The sequence below is a fragment of the Plasmodium yoelii genome (genome assembly GCF_900002385.2).
Source record: "Plasmodium yoelii strain 17X genome assembly, chromosome: 14".
Classification (NCBI taxonomy): domain Eukaryota; phylum Apicomplexa; class Aconoidasida; order Haemosporida; family Plasmodiidae; genus Plasmodium; species Plasmodium yoelii.
In genome coordinates, this window is record NC_036186.2 from 972,820 (window position 1) to 998,967 (window position 26,148).

The 26,148-nt window shown below is 21.1% G+C and overlaps 9 protein-coding genes across 9 annotated transcripts; 3 read left to right on the plus strand and 6 right to left on the minus strand.

Moving 5' to 3' along the window:
- Positions 1 to 204: 204 nt before the first annotated feature.
- Positions 205 to 2,225, minus strand: PY17X_1423600 (calcium/calmodulin-dependent protein kinase, putative; the record flags this gene model as incomplete). The annotated part of the gene is made up of 4 exons (XM_022957512.1): positions 205 to 232; positions 465 to 592; positions 830 to 931; positions 1,035 to 2,225. The coding sequence occupies 4 exons, from the start codon at positions 2,223 to 2,225 to the stop codon at positions 205 to 207; spliced, it is 1,449 nt and encodes a 482-aa protein (XP_022812891.1).
- Positions 2,226 to 3,214: 989 nt separating this feature from the next.
- PY17X_1423700 (secreted ookinete protein, putative) lies at positions 3,215 to 4,304 on the minus strand (the record flags this gene model as incomplete). The annotated part of the gene is made up of 3 exons (XM_725734.1): positions 3,215 to 3,301; positions 3,545 to 3,588; positions 3,761 to 4,304. The coding sequence occupies 3 exons, from the start codon at positions 4,302 to 4,304 to the stop codon at positions 3,215 to 3,217; spliced, it is 675 nt and encodes a 224-aa protein (XP_730827.1).
- A 740-nt stretch (positions 4,305 to 5,044) lies between these two features.
- PY17X_1423800 (ATP synthase subunit epsilon, mitochondrial, putative) lies at positions 5,045 to 5,663 on the minus strand (the record flags this gene model as incomplete). The annotated part of the gene is made up of 3 exons (XM_022957513.1): positions 5,045 to 5,097; positions 5,275 to 5,369; positions 5,599 to 5,663. 3 exons carry the CDS (start codon positions 5,661 to 5,663, stop codon positions 5,045 to 5,047), a joined length of 213 nt encoding a protein of 70 aa, XP_022812892.1.
- A 948-nt stretch (positions 5,664 to 6,611) lies between these two features.
- On the plus strand, positions 6,612 to 8,882 carry PY17X_1423900 (elongation factor Tu; the record flags this gene model as incomplete). The annotated part of the gene is made up of 1 exon (XM_725736.2): positions 6,612 to 8,882. One exon carries the CDS (start codon positions 6,612 to 6,614, stop codon positions 8,880 to 8,882), a length of 2,271 nt encoding a protein of 756 aa, XP_730829.2.
- A 989-nt stretch (positions 8,883 to 9,871) lies between these two features.
- Positions 9,872 to 10,234, plus strand: PY17X_1424000 (conserved protein, unknown function; the record flags this gene model as incomplete). The annotated part of the gene is made up of 1 exon (XM_725737.1): positions 9,872 to 10,234. One exon carries the CDS (start codon positions 9,872 to 9,874, stop codon positions 10,232 to 10,234), a length of 363 nt encoding a protein of 120 aa, XP_730830.1.
- A 900-nt stretch (positions 10,235 to 11,134) lies between these two features.
- PY17X_1424100 (drug/metabolite transporter DMT1, putative) lies at positions 11,135 to 12,367 on the minus strand (the record flags this gene model as incomplete). The annotated part of the gene is made up of 1 exon (XM_022957514.1): positions 11,135 to 12,367. One exon carries the CDS (start codon positions 12,365 to 12,367, stop codon positions 11,135 to 11,137), a length of 1,233 nt encoding a protein of 410 aa, XP_022812893.1.
- Positions 12,368 to 13,887: 1,520 nt separating this feature from the next.
- On the plus strand, positions 13,888 to 15,444 carry PY17X_1424200 (cation diffusion facilitator family protein, putative; the record flags this gene model as incomplete). Its single annotated transcript, XM_722867.2, has 1 exon — positions 13,888 to 15,444. One exon carries the CDS (start codon positions 13,888 to 13,890, stop codon positions 15,442 to 15,444), a length of 1,557 nt encoding a protein of 518 aa, XP_727960.2.
- Positions 15,445 to 16,184: 740 nt separating this feature from the next.
- Positions 16,185 to 18,869, minus strand: PY17X_1424300 (FAD-dependent monooxygenase, putative; the record flags this gene model as incomplete). Its single annotated transcript, XM_022957515.1, has 1 exon — positions 16,185 to 18,869. One exon carries the CDS (start codon positions 18,867 to 18,869, stop codon positions 16,185 to 16,187), a length of 2,685 nt encoding a protein of 894 aa, XP_022812894.1.
- A 2,177-nt stretch (positions 18,870 to 21,046) lies between these two features.
- On the minus strand, positions 21,047 to 23,680 carry PY17X_1424400 (importin subunit beta-1; the record flags this gene model as incomplete). The annotated part of the gene is made up of 1 exon (XM_719649.2): positions 21,047 to 23,680. The coding sequence occupies one exon, from the start codon at positions 23,678 to 23,680 to the stop codon at positions 21,047 to 21,049; it is 2,634 nt and encodes an 877-aa protein (XP_724742.2).
- Positions 23,681 to 26,148: the final 2,468 nt, after the last annotated feature.

Here is a 26,148-nt window from a genome sequence, read left to right on the forward strand (position 1 = left end):
TGATATGAAATATTATAAAAAAGTAAAAGCGTGAAATTATTATATATCGAAATGAGTATTAAAAAAAAACATTTATATACAGTGATATATTTTATGTTTCCTTATTTTTAAATAGAAATAATTATGGTCATATTGATTTAATTATAAATAAATATTCAATTTGATATGTGATAAATAAGCTTGTATCAAATATATTTATAATATCTACATATCGATAAAATAACTCCTTATCCTATCAAGATGTTTAAGTGTGTAACAAAAAAATAACATAATTAAGATATGAAAATAATTGAATAAAATTAAAAGACATTACAAATGATGTAATAAAATTTAAATAACATATTAAGACGTAATTATATGTACTTACAAATAAATATTTTATAGCATCATTAATATAGTATAAAATGTGGTAACAATTAGGTTTTTCATAAATATAATATATTTATTTATTGTCTTTATATTACCAAGGATGGTCCATAGCTTCAATTACATTCATCCTTTTAAAGGGGTCAATCTCTAATAGTGATTGAATAAAATGTTTTGCTTCGGGTGATATATTATGCCAATATCTCTCATGAAATATTACCTTTTCCTAATTAAAAAAAAAAAAAAAAAATTATAATATATACTTTCGTTTAAATTAATATTTCAATTTAGACATTTTCTAAAATTAACCTTATACATATCTTATGTTTTCATATAGCATATATATTTTTTATATTTTTTGATATAAAGAATTAATAGCAATTTAAAAATATATATTAATTTTTTTTTCTTTTTTTTTTTTCTATTTTTTTCTTCTATTTTTTTTTTTTTCGATTTTTGGTACTTCAAATCGAGAACATGGATAAAATGGCCTATACCCTCCCAATAAAAGAAAGGAAATTATTCCTAATGCCCACATATCAATTTTATTGTTAAAACTACATTCCTGAAAATTGTTAATACAAAAATAAATTCACAGAAATATATAAAACATAGACAAATATAAAAATGAACAAACCAAGTCAATTATTATTTTATAAAAATCTAACTTGAAATAATTCTGGAGCAATAAATCCGTAACTTCCTCTAATTCCATTGAATGGGTAAAATTGATCAAATTCACATTTTACAGATAATCCAAAATCACATAATTTTACTATATATTTAAATACCTTAATATTAGGATTATTTTTTACATTTTCTTTAATAGAATGAACTAATTTTTTAGTATTCAATTTTTTAAATTTATTAATATGAGACATTTTTATGTCTGATAATAAATTAGATTCAAATAAAAAAGACTCTTCATCAAAATTAAATAACAATAAATTTTCTAGTTTTAAATCACAATGTATTATTCCTTTGATATGTAGATAATATAATGCAAATAAAATTTGGCTTACAATTATTTTAACTTCTTTTTCTTTTAATATATTAAAACCAACAAATGAATATAAATCTCCTATTGATGAATATTCTAAAAATACACAAATATATTTTTCATCTTCTACACTTAATATCATATTTAATATATTGCAATGTTTTAATTTTTTATGTATTTCTACTTCTGTGATTTTATTACATTCATTTATTTTTGAATATAATTCTTTATGTTTTATTTTCACTACAAGTTGTATTATATTTTTTTTATGTAAGCCATTATTATCAAGGGTACAATCTTTCTTGTTTTTAATTTTGGTATGATTTTCTTTTTTATAATCATTGTTATTTATAAAAAGGTTAATTTTTTTTATTATTTCATATTTTAAATGTGTATTCTTATTTTTTTCTTTACATAGTGTTTCTCTCTTTTTATTATCAAAATCATGGATCTTGTTATTATCGGTCTTATTTTTATCATATGTTATTTCAGGGCTTACCTGATTAATTACACTATTATAAAATTTTGAAATATAATTACTTTTAAAAGGGAACGTAGTTTTTTTTTCACGTTTTTTATATATTTTATTGAGCTTTAATAAATCGTTATTTATACAATTTGCATATTTTCCCAAAATTGAAGCTGTTGTATTATCAATTGCCCATTCACACAAACATACAGTATTTGATAACCCTCTTAAAAGTATCTTAACTATTTTAAAACTGCCAATTTCTGATATATTTAACGATTTATTATTATTATTATTATTATTATAATGCTTTTTTTGACTCAAGCACTGTATTTCATTGCTTATATTTTCATATTTTGTGTTACAGAGTATGTCAGAAAAAAATGACATCGGAATTTTTTCCAAAGGCATGCTTGTGTATGCTTTATTCTATATTATATCCAAACGGGAAAATAAATTTAAAAAAATAAAGAATACATGACCAAGTAAGCAAGTAATTAATTAATTAATTAATTAAGTAAATACATGACGAAATGGAAAATAAAACACGGAAAACCCTCAAGGGGATAAAAAGCGCTGATATATATAAAACGAATAAGCAAATTTCACTTAATTTTGGTATGCGAATAGTTGATCAAAAAAGTGTTAAATAGTGTGAAATATTTTGGACGCCAATAATCTGTACACATACATATAAATAACAAAAGTATATTCATCAAATTTTGCATATGTATTTCACGTTTTCCTTTTAGATCATATTACAAGCCAAGATGGTGTGATTTGTTAAGTCAAGTAAAATAGAAATTAAAAATATCTCTCAAAAAAAATAAAATAATATTCATATTCTTTTATAACTAAGTCCTTATATTGCATATTATTATTTTTTCACCATTTTTAATTTTATATTTTCAAAATAATATTTTATTAGTTTTTCTAATGCAGTTATATAGTTGTATATTGCACTGCTTCGAATTATATATATTCATTTATGTGTGCACATATGTAAATAACTTATATATATATTTCTATCAATTTTTAATATATTCTTAAATGTATTTTATTAGAGACATCTTATATTATGATAATAGGACATTTATATAAAAAATAATTTTTTATTACAACAAAAAAATAATATTTTTAAATAAATATGGAAAAAATCAAACTATAATTTATGCTTGTTAAAATAATAATAATAACATCAACATATATAAAACGAAAACAAGAACAAATTTCAATACGACAGTAAATTGCAAAATGTTGCACACAAAATAAAAAAAAAATATAAAAGACAAAATAATGACAAAAATAAAAGCAAAATTTAAGAACAATAAGAGGTAAACAAATCAAATTTAATAAAATAATAGAAATAATAATAATAATTAATTTTCATCATATGGAGAAAATAAATCTTCTGATTTATTTTCAATACCTGGGGTTATTTCATTATTAACATATTCTCTATTAATCTAATGTATAAAAAAATAAATATTTTTAAAAATATATATAATATGTAATTATTTATTTTTTTAATTAAAAATATTTGGAAAAATTTATTCATTAAATAAATAATTATTTTATCCATTTTATATATAAGAACAGTGTTGCAAAATAACACTTGTTCATATATTTTATATTTTTTGTTGTTTTTACAATTTATTTTATTTGCTATTTTTATATTTATATATACATGTGTATGTGTGTATTTTTACCTGATTAGCCTCTAAATTAAGATCATTTGCTATTTGTTTATATTCTACATTAAAATTAGGTAAATGGAAAAAAAAATAATGTAAGTATGTATATTTTCACATATATATAGGGATATGGATATATATTAGACAGGAAATAAATAAGTAAATGTGTATGATTATATATAGAATGATATTTTGATTTTTTTGTTTTTAATAAGTTCTTTAATTTTATACTTGTATTTAAAACTTTGTTAGTATAGGTCGGGTATTTCTTATTCTGAATTGGGTGGTAACTTAAAATATTTGGAGGATAAAAAATACGGATAAATTCAAATAATTTGGTAAAAGCTAATTTATAGTCATCTTGATTTAAAGGTAAAGTTATAGTAGACTTTGTACATTTTTTTTTACAAACTAATTCATAAGCTAGTATTGAATCATTTTGATTTTTGGGTTTAATTAAATTACAACAAATTTCGCAATGCTCTTCTGAGCAATTTTTTGCTTCTTCTTGACTTTTTTTTAAATGAAATGAACATTTTTTTTCAAATTCGTTTATTTTTTTAAAATCACATGAACATTCATTATAACCTTGGCTATTATTATTCACTAGGCAAGCCAAAGTGTTGCCCATTTCTATCACTTTTGATACCTCATTTTTATAATTTATTTTAGAGTTTATATATGATAAAAACGAAGATACGATGTTCTTATTATTATATGCACAAATAGATTCTATAAGTGCAAAATAAATAATTAGCAAAACCCATTTATGCATTTTTCCAGAAAATATGGCATTATAATATACATAAAAATGTATGTATATATATATAATAATAATGATAATGATGATAATTATACGAATTGTATACTTTTGTAATAATAAACCTTTTTAACATCAAATTATAAAAATAATTATTAAAACAATTTTTCTTAATATAGAATATGCTAAATTATTTGTTTATTATAAGTTTTTATGTTTTTAAATTTGTGTAATTATGTCTATATATTTGGAAATTTAAAAAGTGTTACCAACATATGTACGTACAAAAAAAAATAATATACATTCGTACATATTTATAAATATTCTTATATTTATCATTAATGTTTAATATATATTTAAACATTAAATGGACATAAAAAATTAAAAAAATATAAATTAATAAATGATAAAATAATTCAACATTTTATATACATATATATATAAATTATTGGCATATATACATATAAATTATTGGCATATATGTTATGTATCCATTGTACGAGTTAATCGTTCTCGATTTCTTACTTAAAGTATGTGCACAACTTCAAATATATATATTATTACTTCTCTTTATATTTATAGCTATATATGTATAATTCTTATTAATGCCTTACAATGTTATATAAAAGAAAAAATCTAAACAAAATATATCAAATAAAATTGTTATATACATCCTTTAAAAGGTGGATAAGACATAAAGAAAGTATGTGATATATTATGATCAATGATTTCATCTGTAATCCTCACATATATTATCATTTATTAAGATCTAAATTTTTAAATGCCTTTTCAAACTCTTCATGTAATTCTATAAACAAAAATTTTAAACTATATATATAACACCTTTTTAAGGAATATATTTTTGAAGATCATATTAGTAACTATTAACAAAAATACATACACATTTGAAAACAAAAAAAAAAAGGTTAAATTTTTTTTTTTTTTTTTCTTTTCAACTTGATTATATATGTTGTTAATTTGTTACCTTGACTAATTGGCTTTCCATCTTTGTATATTATTTCTCGTAAGTGCATTTTACTTCTCTCTAATGCTATATCAGAATATGGGTCTTTCAGACATCTTAAAATAAAAAAAGAAATGAAATAAATATAAAAAATACTAAAATAGATAATGATAATAATAATAATAATAATAGTAATAATAATAATAATAATGGTGGTGTGGTTAATATTATGTAAGATATAAACTATTTATAAAGGGCAAAATAAATAATATATCACTATTTTCCCATATAAATCAATATTATAATTTCCTTTTCTTTTTTCATCCTATTTCTTATTATTTGTACTTTCTTAAAATGTGAGCCATTTCCGAAGCATATCTTGTATATGAAACATTCGCTGCTTTCCACATTTAAAAATAGTGTAATTATATATTTTAATAAATAACTATCCAAAAGGTATATAATATGTTTTAAGTTTATTTCGATCTTATATAAAAATTCTTTAAATAAAATAATGTAAAGAATTATATAATCATGTGTAACTATTACAATATTTATATATATTATTTAAAAAAGTGTATTCATTAAAAATGTATGAAATTAAATTTTTTTTTTATTTTATGTCTGTTAAAATAAAAGGAATATAAATAAATCATAAAATAAAAATTTTGTTTAAGGAATATATATTGTGTATATATGCAATTCGTGGAATATACTATAGTCCAATGCTTACTATTCAATTTTTCAAAACATGAGCTTATAAAATAAGGGGGAAAAAATGTATATATAAAATATTTAATACTGAAATTCAATAGTGTCATAACTCAAAAAATGAAAATTTACACCTATATTTTTTTTACTCTATAATATGTATATATATATATATATAATATTATATATATGCATAACGTTGTATTATTTTTAAATATTCATAAGAGCATATCGCTGAGTGCGGATTAATTTTTTAGGAAAATGTTTTACTAAAGAGACGATTAATAATTTTCTTATACAAGGAAAAAAATATATACCTGACTTATGTATTTTTTTTGGATACTATATTTACATATTATGAATGGGTAAAAATATCAATAGGGTGAAAAAATAATAGTAAAAAATTATACCGTGTTATTTATTTATTTCATAATTTATAACTATTAAAATTTATGTGTTATTTCAAGTTTTAATAAATTTCATCGATTGGTTAAATATTCTAATAAATGGGAATAGTCATATTACCATATATGGATTCCTATATAGGATGTATAATTTTATTTTCACTATCTTTATTATGCTAATATGACGTATGTAATGACTTTAGGGCAAAGGAAAAATAATATATACTTTAAACGACGATAAATATGTATTATTTTTTAAAAGACTGTAATAATTTGGCAGCTAAGAGGGTTGTGAATTACCTCACTAATGTTAATATAGAGGGTATAAAAATTCATAAAAAAAATATTTTCATTTCAAGCACTTTAATTAATGATAAAGTTAATAAAATTAAATCGGGTGCAAATAATGTAAGAACATATTGCACTTTTTTATCAGGAAACAAAAATATTGAGTATCCAAAAAATGAGATAAAAAAACAAAATAAAAAGAAAAAATCATTTTGTGAAATAAATAATAAATTATTTTTTTCTACAAATAAAAAAATAAATATTATTAATCCTGAAAAAATACGTAATGTAGCTATAATTGCACATGTCGATCATGGAAAAACAACACTTGTTGATAAACTGTTAAGACAAGGAGGTGAAGAAACAAATAATGATCGAGTAATGGATCATAATGATTTAGAAAAAGAAAGAGGTATAACTATTATGTCAAAAGTTACAAGAATCAAATATGATGATTATTTTTTTAATATTGTTGATACACCTGGTCATTCTGATTTTGGAGGAGAAGTCGAAAGAGTTTTAAATTTAATTGATGGGGTTTGTTTAATTGTTGATGTAGTAGAAGGACCAAAAAATCAAACCAAATTTGTATTAAAAAAATCACTTTTAAATCCAAAGTGTAAAATTATAGTAATTATGAATAAATTCGATAAACCAAGTAATATTAAAAAAAAAGAAGAAATTGAAAATGAAATATTTGATTTATTTGCAGAATTAAATGCCCCAGATGAATTAATGAATTATCCAATCCTTTATGCATCAGCTAAAAATGGATGGTGTACTGATAATTTTGAAGATGCTAAACAAAATAAATGTGAACAAGATAATGTTTTAATTATATTTAAAAAAATTATTGAATATTTTGATTCACCAATTAGTTCATCAAATACTATGCTCGAAAAATATTATTCTACAAACCCTGAAATAGAACAAAATAGTTCCATAATTACTCAAGAAACAAATTTAATTGATAAAAAAAAAAAAATGCAAAATCAAATAATAAATGAACCATTTAGTATGCTAGTAAGTCTTATAGATAACCAAGAAGGTGTTGGTGTCATAATTACTGGAAAAATATATAGTGGATGTATAAAAAAAGGTGATAGTATAATTGTTAAAAGTGAAGAAAATAAAATAAAAGGTACAGCTATTGTAAAAAATATATTTTATATGAAAGGAAGGAAAATAGAAAATGTGAATTCAGCTAGTGTTGGTGATATTGTAAATATATCAATTGCTAAAGGTATTATACCATCTGTTAATGATACTATATTATCTGAAGAAAAAATAGATAGTATAAAAGCTAGACCTATAGATCCTCCAGTACTTTGTTTAAAAATTTCTCAAAATACTAGTCCCTTAACTGGAAAAGATGGAAAACATATAACTTTATCATCAATTGGAAATAGACTTAAAAAAGAAGCAGCTATAAATGTTGCAATTGAAATTAGTGAATCAGAAAAAAAAGATAGTTATGAAGTAAAAGGACGAGGCGAATTACAATTAGGTATACTAATTGAAAAACTAAGAAGAGAAGGATATGAAATGACTATATCTTCACCAAATGTTATATACAAAAATGATGAAAACGGAAATTTGTTAGAACCAATTGAAGAATTCCATATTACTATACCTTCATTAATTAGCTCAAATGTTATTGAAAAATTAAATACAAGAAAAGCTGATATTATTGATATAATAAATGATAATGATAATACATTTATAAAATGTGTTTGTCCATCAAAAAACTTTTTTGGTATGCGTTCATATTTGCGTGATATAAGTAAAGGTACATCTATAGTCAATTCAGAATTAAAAGAATATAAAAAAAAACAACCCTCATATAAAAGTGATAGAAATGGTGTTATTATTTCATCATCTAATGGAACAACAACTGCTTTTTCATTAGATCCAATTCAATTAAAAGGTAATTTATTTGTTAGTGAAAATTACCCAACATATGAGGGTATGATTATAGGGGAACATTTTTTAAGTAATGATATTGAAATGAATGCGATTAAAGTAAAACCAGTACAACATTTAAGAAATAAAGGACATGAAGAAACTATCAGAATTAACCATAAAAATATCACTATTGAATATGCTTTATCTTTTATTCAAGATGATGAAGAAATTGAAGTTACTCCTAAAAGAATAGTTATGCGAAAAAAAATCCTTAATACTGAATTGAGAAAAACTGCAAATAGAAAAGCAAAAAACTGTTAATGTGTAAAAAAAAAAAAAAAAAAAAAAAAAACTATTTATAATTAGTTGTAAAATTTCAAATTTTTTTTTTTTTTTTTTTTTTTTTTTTTTTTTTAGCACACTTGCAGTCTTATACTAAAATATTTACTATTTATTATATGTTATAATATATATTACACTTGTTTCGATTTTTACTAAAATATTTTTAATATTATTTTTTTACATTATTTTACATTTTTCTTCTCATTTCATGTTATTATATTTTATATATTTTTTGAATTTCCACAAATTGGATAATATATTATTTATTCACTCTTTTAAATATATAGCTTAATTTAGCTAGCTTTTCCTCTAATATGGTCCATTGAATTTTTTTTTTAATTCCCATTTTATGTATAATACATAAGCACATAATATGAGCATATATCTATCACCATTTTATTAAATAAATAATTTGAATAAACTATTTAAAGCTTAACATTTTAAAAAAAAAATATTTTTAATGTGTATATGAATTTATAAAAAGCGCAAAAAAAATCTTGTATTTTTATTTATAGAAAAATCGAAGGAATATTGTGATGATAATAATACTATCAAGCATAGAATAAAAGTTATTGATATAACATGCCATTTTACAATACAGCTTGTTTTGTTCTTTATTATTAATTATTTATATATTTCTTTATACCTTTTTATTTCGTATTAAAAATCGATTATCATTTTTTGTACCCTATTTTAAGCACATAGAAATTGTGAAAATAATTTGAATAACATAAAAATGAGCTGGGTTTTGTAAGAATAAGAGTAAAATTAGCTTAATTGTGTAAACACATTAAAAAAAAAAAATCAAATTTTATTTAAAAAAACGAAAATATGTTTAAATCTATTAAGATAATATGTTACTTTTTTTGTGTTTATTAAAGTGGTAAAATTATAGAGAAAAAAAAAAAAACTATAAGTATATATCTATATGTGTTTTTTCTCTATATTATTTTTTTCCCTTATAAAACATGATTATAAAAATATGTAATAATTTTAATTTAATAAGAAAATGCTATGCCCATAAATTCGCCTCACCAGATTGCCCAAATTTAATTAAAATTAAAAAACTGATATATGAAAAATTAAAGCCAATATGTTTTCATATTAAGCAAGATTATACAATGGGTCATCATGTTCACGATATGCATTTTTATGGAATATTATGTTCCCCTTTATTTGAAAATAAAAGTTATAAAGAAATGAATTTAATAGTTGAAAAATTTATGAGTGAAATAAATATGTCTGGAAGAGTAAAATTACATTGTCAGCCTCCGTCTCGATTTAACAAACTGAAAAAACATGTTCGTTGGAGATGGAACTTAGAAAAATAGTTTTACCAAAAATATCAAGATATAAAATTGTTTTGTAATTAATTTGATACATATTAACATTTATTATATGCATATTTAAATGTGTGTTCTTTCATTTTGTTTTCTTTCATTTTTTTTTTCATATCTTTTTTTTATACAATTTTTTTTATATTTTTTGGAATTTTTATCAAATAATTAACATTTCCGATTTATACTTATATAAAAGTTGCTACTATAAATTTATATTATAATGTCTTTAATTTAATAGCTTAAAAAAAGAGCATAATAGAATCAAATGAAATGCAGCAAACATAGAAGTTTAATGTGTAAACATTATTAATTATATCTTTGCTTTGACATTTTTTTTATAAAACATTTTTACAATACGCATTTTAAATATGGTTGTTGGATAATATCATCATGTATCAATATATTAACATATACAATAACGTAAAAAAGCATATATTTATATATTTTACGTAAAAAACAAGAGAAGCAAGTTTTGAAATGTGCATTATGTACATGCTCATTTTTATGGGGCTATATGAAAGAAATCAAGCAGATTAAAAAGGCGTAAAAAATTGTAAAAAATTGTAAAAATTGCAAAAAAATGCAAAAAACGCAAAAAAATGCAAAAAAATGCAAAAAAATTATAAATAGAATAAAACAAAAAAATAACAACAGTGTAAGTAATAGCGCAAAATAACAGGTGGTGAAAAAGGAAAAGGTCAATAATTTTTGTATACGGCACCTCGAGAATGGCCAAACAATACAACGTTCAAATGGCGATATTCAAGCGTATGTGCATAAATCTCTAGGTATAGTGTACACACAAAGATGTGTAGATATCGGAATCATCCCCTATACATATGTGATGTGCGCATGTCTAGACTATAAATATAACTATGATGTAAAAAGTCATCATACTTTTGTAAATTTTTTACAACTGTGCTGGTAAAGTATCAAGGATATGATGATAAAAACAGTTCCTATATATTTATTATAATTTATTGTTTCATTCAAAAATATTCTTGCTAAAACAAAAGTAAAGGCGGGCTGAAATGATTGATATAATGAAACTGTTACTGGGGTTAAATAATTTAAAGCTACTATTTGAATTTTCCAACAAAGATATATGACACCAATAGTTGAATAAATAATACATATAAGTTGATTTCTAGTTAAATTATATATTTCTTTCATAATATTAAAATTATTATTAACAAACATTTCTCCTAATATACCATATGGTAAAGTAATTAAAAATAATATACCCATTTGACAAAATTGTATTATATCATTACTTACATATTTTGCAGCAATATTTATGTATATTACTTGTAACCCTTTTGTAAATGGTACAGTTAATAATAATAAAAAGCCAAAATCAAATGACTGTAAATTCCAAATTTCAACAGTTATACCTAAACCAATAAATGATAATAATATAGCTAAAAATGACATATAGTTAAGTTTTTCTATTTTTAAATAATAAGACATTAACGCGGTAAATATAGGTATAGTTGGTTGGATAATAGCAGCATTATGTGAATCAGTATATTGTAAGGCAATTATGACAATAATTTGTCTTAATGCACTTGTAACTGACAATATAATTAATGGAATATAAGCTGATCTTGGTATTAATTTTTCATCATTATTTGTAATTTTACTAAAACAACATGAATCTGAATTTTCTAAATTTAATACTATATCATTTTCTTCATTTTTTTCTTCACTTGAATTTTTATTATTCTTATTTTTTTTTCCCTTTTTATTATCGCTAACTTTTGTATTATTATTATTATTTGTCTTTTTTTTATTATTATCATTATTATTAATACATGAATTATAATTTTCTCCGATTTTTTCATTATACATTTCATTAACATTGTGCAATAATTTTTTTTTTTTGGGTTCCGACTTTTTGGACAAATATATATAAAACATAAATGGTAATGTAAGAAGTGTTCTTAATGTAATAAAAATATATATTGACCCATTTATCATAATAAAATATTTCATTAATATATAATTTATGCCATACAAAAGCATAGAAAATAAAAGCATTAAATTAATAACAACCAATGCCGTCCCTGCATTTTCTTCATTTTGATGAAATTTGGGAAAAAAATCTATATTCATATATTTCATTATATTTACTCAAATTAGGCATAATTTAATTTTTGAAATTAAATAATATTTATATAGGCAATTTTATAAACATACAAATTCGGACATATCCGTTTATTGCCTATATCTTTATGTGTATACAGAATGTATAAATGTAAATATATCTTTGTATCTACTTATTTATGGGCCCTATTATACTATATCTCAACCTCTATATATATTAACACTATATATTTATCTCCTCATAAATATGGAAATTTATTATATGGCCATTTGAATTAATATATTAATAAATTATATATGGTTTATAATCATTTAAAAAATTATATTTTTTAGTTAAATTAATTTTCCAAAAAAGTTAGCATATTTTAATTAATTATGGGGGAAAAAAAAACTATACCTAGTTATTATTCCAACAAACTTATAATAAAAAAATTAAAAAAAATGTTTTAAAAATAAAAAAAAATGTTTTAAGCATGTTTTAAGCATATTTTATTTATCAATAATTATAACCATGCGTATATATGTATAAATGATAACGAGCATTTTATTTCTACCTATATAATATTCATAATATGCAGATTATATTAACATATATATGCATTTTTTTTTATGCTAACATTATTTGCTTGCCTTTATAAAATATCGTGTTAATTCGAAAAAGTGTAAAAAAAAAAATAATAATTTGAACTATTCTCATAAAAGAATAAAAAAAAAGAAAAGAAAATATACACTATTGTATATATTTCCACTTGTTCGTTATTCTTATTTTCATTGATAAAACGCTGCCTATTCAAATTACTACCACAGCGTACTATGTAATTAATAGATCTATTAGCGTTATGAAACCAAGGAACACATTTTTTTTTTGTAATAAATATTTTATTTTATTCTATTTTATTATTTTGAATTTACATTTTGCATAAGAATATAACAAAAACAAGCAAGTGAAAAAAAAACTCAAAGTGTTAAAGATTCTATTATTTTAATTATACCTTATTATATTTGGAGTTTTTTTTTTCACTTTTTTTTTTCCGCCTTATAATCATATCACATAAATTGTATTTTTATTTATTAAAAGAATTTGTTATTTCATTGTTGAGTTATATATAAGTTTGAATTTACAATACCAATACTCTTTTTCGATTTGTGGGCACATTTTGTGTATAATAAAACCAATATATGTTATATTTGAAATAATAATAATAGTGTTTTTATTTTTAAATTTTGCAGTTATATAAAGTAAAAATAATACATGCATATTTGCTTGTATGTATAAATGAATAATTCAAAAAAAAAAAAATATATATATATATAAGTATATATTTACGATCTATATAAATTGAGCGTCACAGCTACATGACCATCCCCAAAAGACTGCTTATATGAAAGAACATAAATTGTAACATTTTCTTTTTTTTTCTTATAATACACACTTGAATAAATTATTTTTTATGAAAAAAGTAAAAAAGTTCATAAAAATATAACCTCCGAAAAGAGGCGGTACTAGAAAAAGTATTAAAAAATAAGAAAAAAAAAAAATGGACAGACCTCTAGTTGGAAATGGAGGGGAATTAAATTTTGTTGAGAGAGTATCATATTTATATGATGATAACCAAAAAAAAGTAACGAAGAAATTAATTATAGCAAGTATTATATGTGTTATATTTATGATTATCGAAATTGTCGCAGGAATCGTATCAAATTCTTTATCATTAATGACAGACGCATCGCATTTGTTTTGTGATTTATTATCTTTTGCATTGAATTTATTTTCAATTTATGTTTCTACTTTTGAGGGAAATTTAGATATGTCTTTTGGATATCACAGAGCAGAAATAATAGGAGCTTTGTTTTCAATTTTTTTTATTTGGGCATTATCTGCTTATATTTTGTATAGCGCCACTTTTAGATTATTTCAAGTTGAGCAAGTTGATGGATATATTATGTTTGTTACTGCTTTTGTAAGTACACTAGCAAATATATTTATCGCTTTTGTTTTAAAAGTACATTCACATGGTTTTGAATTTATTGGAAATAAAAGTTGCAATCATAATCATAGTCATCACGCAAACACAAACACAAACACAAGTGCTTGGAAAACCAACTCAAAAAATAATAAATTTATAAATATAAATAATATTTCATTAGAAGATGGTGAAAAATATAATAATGATATTTCAATAAGTAGAATTAATACTAGTAACTGTGGTTATGTTTCTTTTGATCAATATGAAAATGAAAATGATGATAATAATAATAATTGCGATCCAAATAATTTGAAAAAAAAAAAAAAAAAAAATATTGGAAATGATGAAGATGTAGATCCACCTAATGATTTTAAAGTAGGCATAAATGAATACTTAAATAATAAAGAGGAATTAAATCCTGATACTTATGATAAAAAAAAAAAAAAAAAAAAAAATAATAAATCGCATAATAATCATGATCACGAAAAAAATGATGAAGAAAATATATTCTTTGATTCGTTAAATAATAATTTGATAGGAGACAAATTAAATCATAACCACATTCATGATCATTATTATACTCATTCTCATAATGAAAATCATAAACACAATAATACTGAATTGAATAGTATAAGTTTAAAATCAGCATATCTTCATGCTATTAGTGATTTGCTTCAAAATATAGGAGTAATGATAGCCTCTTTAATTATTTGGTATAACCCTAAATATTCAATCACAGATCCAATATGTTCTATTATTTTTTGTTTTATTGTTTTTTCTACAACAATATCAGTAATTAAAGAAATATTGAATGTATTAATGGAAGGAACACCTGTAACTATCAATTTAATAGATATCAAAAATGATCTATTAAAAATTCCAGGAGTTATTGACGTTCATGATTTACATGTATGGTCTTTATCCATAGGAAAGCCAGCACTAGCTTGCCATATAGTTGCACACAAACAATATTCACACACAGTTTTACACAATGCTACTGTACTTTGTCAAAAAAAATATAAAATTCTACATACTACTGTTCAAACTGATTATCCATCAAATATCACAAATTGTGAAACACAAGCTCATCTTAAATGTTCTAATTTAAAAACAGAAAAACCAAAATAGTTTTTTTCTCGTTTTATTTTTATTTTATTATCTTATAATTAGTACATATTTTTACATTTTTTTTTACTTTTTACTTTTGACTTATTATATGTATTAAAACTATTGTTAAAATTATACACATTAATTTTTTTTTTTTTTTGAAAATATTCTTTAAAAAGTTTTTAATTTAATTACCAAAAAAATTAGTTAACATATATTTTCTCATATAAACATAATTAATTTTTTTAAATAAATTTTAGTAGTCAAATTATCATATACCATTTTATAATATATAGTACGAATAAGACATTAATATTTTTCCCCTTTTTAATTATTTTCACAATTCAAAGGGACCAACAAATTTACATTTTTATAAATTGTATTTAATTGTTTATAAAATATATTAACCTATTTGTTAAAATTGTGTAAATATTTTTGTTAATTTATTTTTTTCGAATGAATGATGTGTATTTTTTTTAAACGTGAAAAAAGTTTATAATTTCGCTGAATATACAATATTTATCATCCATGATATAACAAAAACAAAAAAAATGAAAGAAAAATATCATATAATTAATTAAAATGATAAATATACATGTGTAGATCGAATAGTATGTGTGTAATTTTTTGCAACAATCGGTTTTCGCCCTTTATTATTTATCACCTTGAGATCGTGGCAAATGAAGTTTTGAAAAAAAAAAAAAAAAAAAAAAAATTAATAAAAATTTAATAGACTTAATAAATTTAATAGATTTAATAAATTAAATATAAAGGTTATTTATTTGGACCAATTTATCCAATAAATTATTGTCTGAAGCTGATATAATATGCTTGTCTGGTCTGACAATTACATAAGAATTTTTTGATTTTAAATTAAGAACATTTAAAAACATTTCTTGTATTATTTTTGCTGAAAATACATAATTAACATTGTAACCTTTTGGAGATATTTCTTTATATTTAACTTTTGAAATATTCTCTAAAATATGTTCATTATTATTTCGTGAGAACAAATCGGTACTGATATTTATTATACTATCACGTATACTATCATTATCATCCATGCTTTTAAAACTATGTTCTTCCACAAATTCAATCTGTTGATTTTCTTGGTTTTGATATACCACAACATCAGAATCCCAAAAACAAAAAGAAAATTTATCTTTACCAATTTTATGATATAAAAGATGATCAATTAACTTATTTAAAAATGTGTTATCAAATACTATTACTAAAAATGATAGAAATGGATTATTAAATACAGGCAAATCGATTGTTGACATTTTATATATATTATTACCCAAAAATGTGTAAAGATTAAAATGAGGAATTTTGCCACCATTTATATTACTTATTTTATATTCGTATATATTTTCACAAACCTTTAACCTTGGTACATTATCTTTTTTTTTTTCAAAAATTTGAAAATTTAAAATATTATCTTTTTCAATAAAATTTTCATAATTTTCTTCGCATATATTATTACTACTATTTATTTTGTCATTAATTTGAGAATTGGATTTATTTTTTTCTTCTCTATGCATGTTTGAGGGTTCTTTTTTTTGTACTTTTCCCAAAACATCATTTTTATCAAAATTTTCATATATTTCATTTTTTTTAATTATTTTATCATCAAGAGGGTTCATAGTGTTAATATAAGAATAGCATGAATCAATTCCAGGATATAACAAGTTTAATATATTTCCCCTTTTTTGGGAACACTTTTCTGATTTTATTTGTTTATATTCAAACACATATGGAAGTGTATTTATAAAATGTAAAATAACCTTAACATTATTAATTAAGGAATAAAATAAAAATGAATTTTGAATAAAATTATTAGAAATTTTTTTAATAATATTTGCAACCAGACTATGATTATATCCTAATATACTTGATATATTATTACCTTTTTCATAATTTTTAACTGCATGAAAAATAGTGTAATATGCTACTAATTTTCTTTCAATATTATATGAATCAATGTAATTATTAATTTTGTCTTTTTTATATTTATCTAATAAATTATAAAAATTGTTATTTTTGTCTATTTCATTTTTTAAATAAGTTTTATAATAACTTTTATCTACTTGAGAAATATTATAATTTTTAATATTTTCAAAAAATAATTTTTTTTCAAATTTGAAAATTCTGATAATTTTCCATGTTATATTTAGTGCATCTCCAATTCCTAAATTTAATCCAAACCCTCCTGAAGGAGGTAATTTATGAGCTGAATCTCCTAAAAGTATAATTCTTTTACTTTTTTTATCAATAAATGTAGATGCAATTGAACTATGCATAGTCCATTTATAAATATTATATATATTGACATCATTTAATTGAAAACCAACTAATTTATTTATTATATCCAAGCATTTACTTTTATTACTATATATCTCTAACTCTTTTTGTATTATATATGGTATATGTAAAACAAAATCCCCATGTTTATAATTATGACATACTAAAACACCTATATATTTGTTAAATATAAAATATAACATAGATGGGTTATATCTTACTAATTTGCTTAAATAAATTGAACTAAAATGTATATTTACAAATTTCATATAATCCTTTTTATTTTCATCATTTATATTTAATTTCATTTTAATTTCACTTTTGCCTCCCTCAGAAACAAAAACATAATTACTGAGAATTATTTCTTCTTCATTGTTGTATAGATTCTTAACACAAGTCATTATCAAATTTTTTTCATTTTGTTCATTTTTTTCGTTTTTTTCGTTTTTTTTATCATCATAAACCTGTTTCATCTCATTTATATTCATAAAATCCACAAATTTATATCCTATTAATACCTCGGAAGGGTCATAGCCAAAAAAATTTCTATAACATTTTTCATCTTCTGCTATGCTTGAATCATTTTTATAATCTTTTGACCAATTACACAAATCAGAAATAGAAAACATATTTTTAAAGAGTTTATATGTAGACATTTTTAATTTTATTTTTTTTAAAAATTCCCTCTTTTTATTAGTATCACATTTTATGTTATTCATATAATATGTATACAAAATACCTAATAATTTATATTGGGATAAATGTGCAACTTTAGATGGGCTTATATCTTCATAGTACATATCTACATATCCATTTTTATTTCCTTTATTATATATATATTTGTTAAAAAAATTGTCATATGAACAAATTTTTTTATCTTTTTTAATATTTAAGCCATATTGAAATGTTCTCCATAATTTTAAATCTTCTGTTTCATTTTCAATACATTTATCTAAATGGGATATTCCTCTCCATACTTCCATTGTTTGATTATTATAATAATGTGCTTTTGGAATTTTATCAATATATTTATCCTTCTCAACTAATATATGAGGTATTCCATATTTTTGAAAATACAAACTTGTTGTTATTCCAGTAGGCCCACCTCCTACAACTAAAGCATAAGTTCTTCTCACTTTCATCTTTCCTAGGAATTACATACATACATGCATAAGTATACATATATTTTTTAGCATTGCTCAATATGACCTTATTCTTACTTCTTCAATCTTCTTTTTTACATAACTTTATATATACTGATTTTCTTTTTCATTATAATAATTATATTAACCCCTTTAGTTATTTCAATTTTTTTACTCCTTTTTTCATGCTAGGCATTTTACTATTCGCATATAAGATTTATAATACGTTTAACCCCACATTATAATCAGAAAAAAACACTTAAATATTTTTTTCAATAATATAATGATTATAAAAAAAAATTAATATTTAAAAAGGATATAAAACGCATTAATTCCACAACACCATATTTTGTTTATTCAATATAATTTGTGCATATATTTTGGAAAAAAAAAAAAAAAAACGGTGAAGATTTTAGCTAGCTGGAAAAAAAATATTTAATATGGGCATCATATTTCCTTTAAAAAAAAATAAAAGAAGGGTTCATTTTATATGTTAAAAAATATAGGATAACCAATGATAAAGATAGCACATGCATACATAATATATAATAATAATAGTAATAATAATACGTACTTAGTGTGCCTTTACGACATGTGGAAATTATATAAATAATAAAAATCATGAAAATATTTAAATAAATACTATGATATATATATCATCTTATCATAAGCGATATTAATAAATTATTAAATGGAGAAAGTCTGCTGATATATTAAGACATTCTATAATGGGCTTGAATAAAAATCAACCCAAGATTACAAAAATATGAAGGAGGCAAATGATATGTACATGTATATACACACACTTACACACACAATATTCCCATTTTAAGTTCTTCAAAAATATTATAGAGATGAAATTTAATTATCTCTCCACTAAAATAAAAAAATATATATTGTACAACTAATTAATACAATATTCGATAAAATTAATAAGAAAACTCCTTTTTTACATTCATAATAATTGTAAAATTAAGTTTAATTTGAAAAAAAAAAAAAAAAAATAGGTAATACATGCAAATTTGTATGCATATAATATGATAGTTTATTATTTATGAAGAGGGTGAAAAAGTGTTAGTATAAAATTGTATTAATTATATTCATGAAAATATAAAAGAGGTAGTAGAAAAACAAAGGAAAAAAGAAAAAAGCTACAAAGGGGAATAGAAAATTTTAAGATGAATAATATTAGAAAGATATTTATAAGAATAAAGAAAGAATGTGAAAAAAAACTTTAGTAAAAAGGAAGTGTTTTTTTTTTTTTTTTTTTTTTTAGTTTAAGAATAAAAAGACATCAAAGATTATTAATTAGAAAATAAGAAGATTAAGAAATTTATAACAAATAATTAAATATAATATATTATGAGGCATATAATATTTAAAAATTTGATATATAGAATATAGTTTTTTCTTTTTTTTTGCTAAGAATTTTAAGAAGTTAAAAATGATAAATGAAGAAATCAGATTGTTAAGAGAGAAAGAAGAAAAAAAAAAGTTAAGAAATTAGAATAAGAGAATAGTTAGAATAAAAGCAAATTGTTAAAACTATAATTTTTTTTTTTTGGAAAAATAAAATAATACTGAAATAAACAAATATAATAAAGAAAAATATTTACAAAACGTATAAAAAAGGTACGCATATATATGTGTATATATATATTAGCATGCAAGTCAACTTACAATAAAACGCCGATGAATACAAGTCAACTTATAAAAAAATAAAGAAATTACAGATATGACAGTTTGCACATATGCCTGTATAAATATATTGATATTGATATATATATATGTATACTAACATAATGTCCACTTCAACATTAAAAACATTTAATTTAATTTTGCGTTTTGTTCTGTTTTCTTTTATTTTGTGCTTTTCTTGATATATTTAAAAAAAATAGGGATTTTTTTTGTCAAAATATGAGCATATATAAAATGCTTCCTATTTACATTTTTGGGGGCATATAAATATAATTCCCTCCATATAGTCAATATAGAGATTCTACTATAATTCGAGAATATATACATGTACATAATGAATTGTCACATTTTTTTTTTTTTTTTTTTTATCTTAAATGCATTGAAATTAGAGTAAATAGCATAAAAAATAAATATATATAATTATCGTGAAAAATATATTAATACGGAAACGTACTTTATTTCTTCTATTATTTGGTTTGCTACTTTTGACCAAGTCTAGCATTGCATATTTTCTTAAGCCATTTTATTTTAGAAACACATGATTCACATTTTTCATCTCTTTGGCTAGATAAAATATCAATTTTTCCATATACAGATATAATTAAATCTGTTAATTTTGAATTTTCTATTAACTCATAACCATAGGCATGAACCAAATCTCCTAATAGTGAAACAGAATTTTGGAAATTTTGAGCATTAAAATGATTAATCTCTTTTATTAATATTAATTCTATAAAATCTAATATATTAGGTATATACATTTTTAATTTATTTATTTCATTTCCATCTATTAATGCATAAATAATGTTACTATATGTTAATAATATTGCATCTCTTAATTCAAAAATATAACTGACCCAATCATCATTTTCAGGTGATCCTGAAGCGATTGTAATTTTTGATGTTTCTAATAATATATTTGCAAAAAAATTTAAATATTTTGAAAAACTTTTATTTAAAGCTGTTGCAATATCTCCTAACACAGTTAGTATACTAATTTTTATAGAATCATGTACACCAAATGATCTTAAAGCTTCCCATAAACATTCTAATATATTTTCCATTTCTTTTTCCATATCACATGTCCATGGTATACATATATCTGATATCATTTCAATACAAATTTTACATGTTGATGTTTCTGACACATTTTTTAATCCTTTAAATATAACATTTAAAAATGTTTTAAGATGTTCTCGGAAATCATTTCCCATTACATTTATAATTGCACTACATGCTAATAATGCATCTTCACAAATATCACTTCTAATTTCAAATAATCTAAATATACATAAATATATAGGTTTAAGAAAAGGCTTACATTGATTACCTAATCTGTTAATAATAAATTGCATTGTTCCACAATAATATCCTTGTAAAGATTTCACTTCTTCAGTTAATGGATTCAAATATGTATTTGTTAATAAATACATCATATGTGATAATAATTCAATCATATATTTTAAACAGTTATCTGATACATTTAATATAACTACATTTAATGCGTTAAAAGCTGCTTCTCTTAAATTTCGAGTGTCTGCATCTTCTCTAGATGTAACATCTATTAATTTTTTACATAAAACACAAAATGAATCATCTAAATCAGTTGTATATGTATTTTCTAATTTATTATATGAACTTCTTTTATTAACAGCTAGCTGGTTAAATACCCAACAAACATTAGCTGCTACTCTTGGATAATCATTTAATCTTTCTAATAATATACCATATAATGAATTATTATCATTATAATTTCCTAACACATTATAAATAATTTCAGAATGATATTGAGTTATTTTTCCAATTGTCCATGCTGCTGTATCACGTACAGAAACTGATGGATCTCTTAAAACTTCATATAATTGACCAACAGATTCTTCAACTAATGGTTTTAATTTTTCTGTATCTGGACCTTCCATAATAGACCCATAAGCTAATACTGCTGCATCTCTTCGTCTCCAATCTTCATGTATAAAATTTTCTTCAACAAATGATATAACAGGTTCTACTATATCATTTTTTAATAATTGTGCACTTAATGCTAAAAATGTAGCTGAAGCCATAGATAATGTCCATGCATCTATATCTATATCTTCACTTTCTTGTGTAACCATAGCATTAAATATTTTAGGTAATAAAAAAACCATTGCTTGTTTAACTATATTATGATTTTTTTTTCCTTCATCTAATTCATATTGATCTATAAAAGTTTCTTCTTCACAAACAGTATTCCAAAATTCGATAGCACTTATAGCTATTCGTTCATTATCTGATTCTATTGCTTCCCATGTTAATGGTCCTATTGCATACATATATGCATCTAAATAAGAATAAAAATAACTTACTATATTTATTAAACATTCATAAGCAGCTACTTGAACTGTTAATCTTTCATTATCTTTACATCCATCTATAACAGTTTTCATGATAATATCTCGTTCAACTTGTGTTTTAAAATTATGATCAATAAATGACATTAAATTATATAATACTTTCATATTTGCACAATGTATTGATTCTTCTGCCGGTTCACAAAGTGAATTTATTATTGCAGTTAATATTAAATCTAAATCGGGTTGTGTAAATACATATTTTGTTTTACTTTCATTACATATATCTGCTATATCTTCTGTTAAATATGCTAAACATATTGTTGATGATTTTTTAGTATATGCATTTTTTTCAATTATATTATTTACCAATTTATGTAATAATTCTGATGATTTATTATATGATAATTCTATTTTAGTAATAATAGATATTATTTGACAAGCAGTTCCTATAACAATTTTTTCACCATGTTGATCTAATAAATTTAATAATGAATTTTTTAATTCGTTTTTTATATTTTCAGGAAAATTTAACCATATTCTTGCTTTTTCTTCACTTTCATAATTATCTTTAGAAACAAATACATTTTTTATAAGTAAACCTGCAATTTGTCTAAGATAAGGATCATTTTGATTTTTACAAAATTCATTAAATAATTGATTTATATATTGTACAATATTTGTTTCTTTTGCTTGTTTTAATTTATTTTCTGCTTCTGTTCTTACATCTATATTTGGATCAACTGTTCCATACAGAATCTGAGAAATATTATTTAATTCCATTATTTATTGTCCTTATATTGTTTAATTGTGTATTACTTTTTTTTTTATTCAATATAAATACTACTTCAATTTATCTGAGCTATTTATATATGCCATAAAAATTTGCATAAAAATTTGCATAAAGATGTGATAAAGATGTGATAAAGATGTGCATAAAGATGTGCATAAAGATGTGCATAAAGATGTATAATTATAACATCACAAAACTTTTCGAACGCATATATAGGATCATTCAAAATTGAATGCTATAAAAATTTGTTTCTATTTTATGTTATTATTAAAAATTATAAAAACATACACTTTTTATTTAATTTGTGTAATATGCCTATGTAAATATTTATTTATTTATTTGCATATACATCAAATAGATATACTGAATACATAATTCGAATGTACGTATTGAATATGTATACATATATATTTATATTGAAAATTTTAAATATATATAAACACATGTAAGTATGCATAAATATACATACCTATGCATGTACTGTATTACATATAGGCTTTATCTTTTTTTTTAAATTTTTCATATCTTAAATATAAATATGGAAATAATTAAAGGATTGTATTTTATACATGAATTTGGGTATATGTATATATTTATTTATTTATATATACATGTATATTCTCCAAAATTATTTTTCTCTTTTTATGTTTCATAATTTCAAAGTGTATAAATATGTATAGCTCAATTTATTTTTCAGTTTTTTACTTATATATTTTTTTATTTATTCATAATACAACCATATTTAATTTAAAAAAAAAAAAAAAAAAAAAAAATAGTAAAATATATATGCACGTACATACATGTATGATGAACAATATATATATAAATTGATTGTACTATATATAATAAGTAATTATATGTATATATAAACATGATAATTATTTAATAGGCACTTTTTAAAGCTATATAAAATAATAATGGGTAATATTAAAGATGTAGTATGGATGTATGTATATGTATATGTATATATATATATATATATATATAATTTTACAAAATTACATTTTCATAAAAGTTGGGCTTTTTACATAAGGTGTGTAGATAATTCAAATATTTAGCAATATCCAAAATATGCTTAATTAATATATATCTATTTATACATACAATATGACATATATTATGTGTGTAAATGTATTATTTATTTACTATTCTATTTTTATGATTATATATATTTTCCTTTCCCCCCTTTTCTTTTTCATTCATTCTTTTTTTTTTTTTTTTTTTTTTTTTTTTTATTTCAACTTTGTTATATATGTTACCTTAGTTATTATCTTTTTCTAAATATGAAACGAAGAATCATCATGTATAATTATTTAAATTATATACATTTTTATGAATTTTTTTTAAAAAAAAAAGTCTATGTATAATATCGTTATGAAAATATTAATAATCCTTAATAATATACGAATAGAAATTATTAAAAAAAAAAGTACATATAATTATATATAATATATATATATATATATTATTACATAACATGAATAGAAGAAAATAATAAGATCGTATTCTGTATTCATATTTTTACAAATCGACAAAAAAAAAAATTTTTATATATGTAAATTTTTTTTACATTATTTTGAGTATATTTTTTATATCATTATTATATAATTTCAAGGAATTCGTAATTTAATAAAAAAGTGTGGTGGGAAAAAAAAAATGTATAAATGAGCAAAAAAATTAATAGCTTTATTTAAATACGAGTACATTTGAAATATATTATGACAAGCCCGTTTTTTTTTTTTTTTTTTTTTTTTTACATAGATATGTTTATGTAGTAATAATATGCAGTAGTAATATGAAGTAGTAATATGAAGTAGTATAATATGATTGGGCGTGTATATTTTTTTATTAAATTATATGTATATAACATTTTATTTTATTTTATGTATTGTATCATGTACGAAATATATCAAGTACTTTAACTATAATGCTTATTAATACTTGAAAATAATTCTTAAAAATTATATATGTATGTATATATATGTATATATATACTACTATATTGTATGTACCATATAATTTGTTGGTAGGGCGTTATAGCTCGTTAAACAATTTTTTTCTCTCATTTTCCCTTGAATGTAAATTTTTAAAACGTTCAATAAATTTTCAATGTACATATATAAATAAATCAATTATTATTACTATGTAACAATTTATAATTATTTATGTTTGAAATTATAAAATGTAAAATCTCATAATAATAATTTTAAATTATTATAGAGAAAAAAAAACAATATATATTTTTTTTTTTTTAAACAAGCCAATAATTTCAACAGTAATAATAATATATATACCTTTACCTTTATATATTATATTGTGTGTTATTTGGCTTTTTCCTTTTTATTTACAATCAATAATAGCGGACCCAAATAAATGCTTGTAAATAATTTTATCGCCTCACAATTTTATCCCAATTTTATCCCAATTTTATCCCAATTTTATCCCAATTTTATCCCAA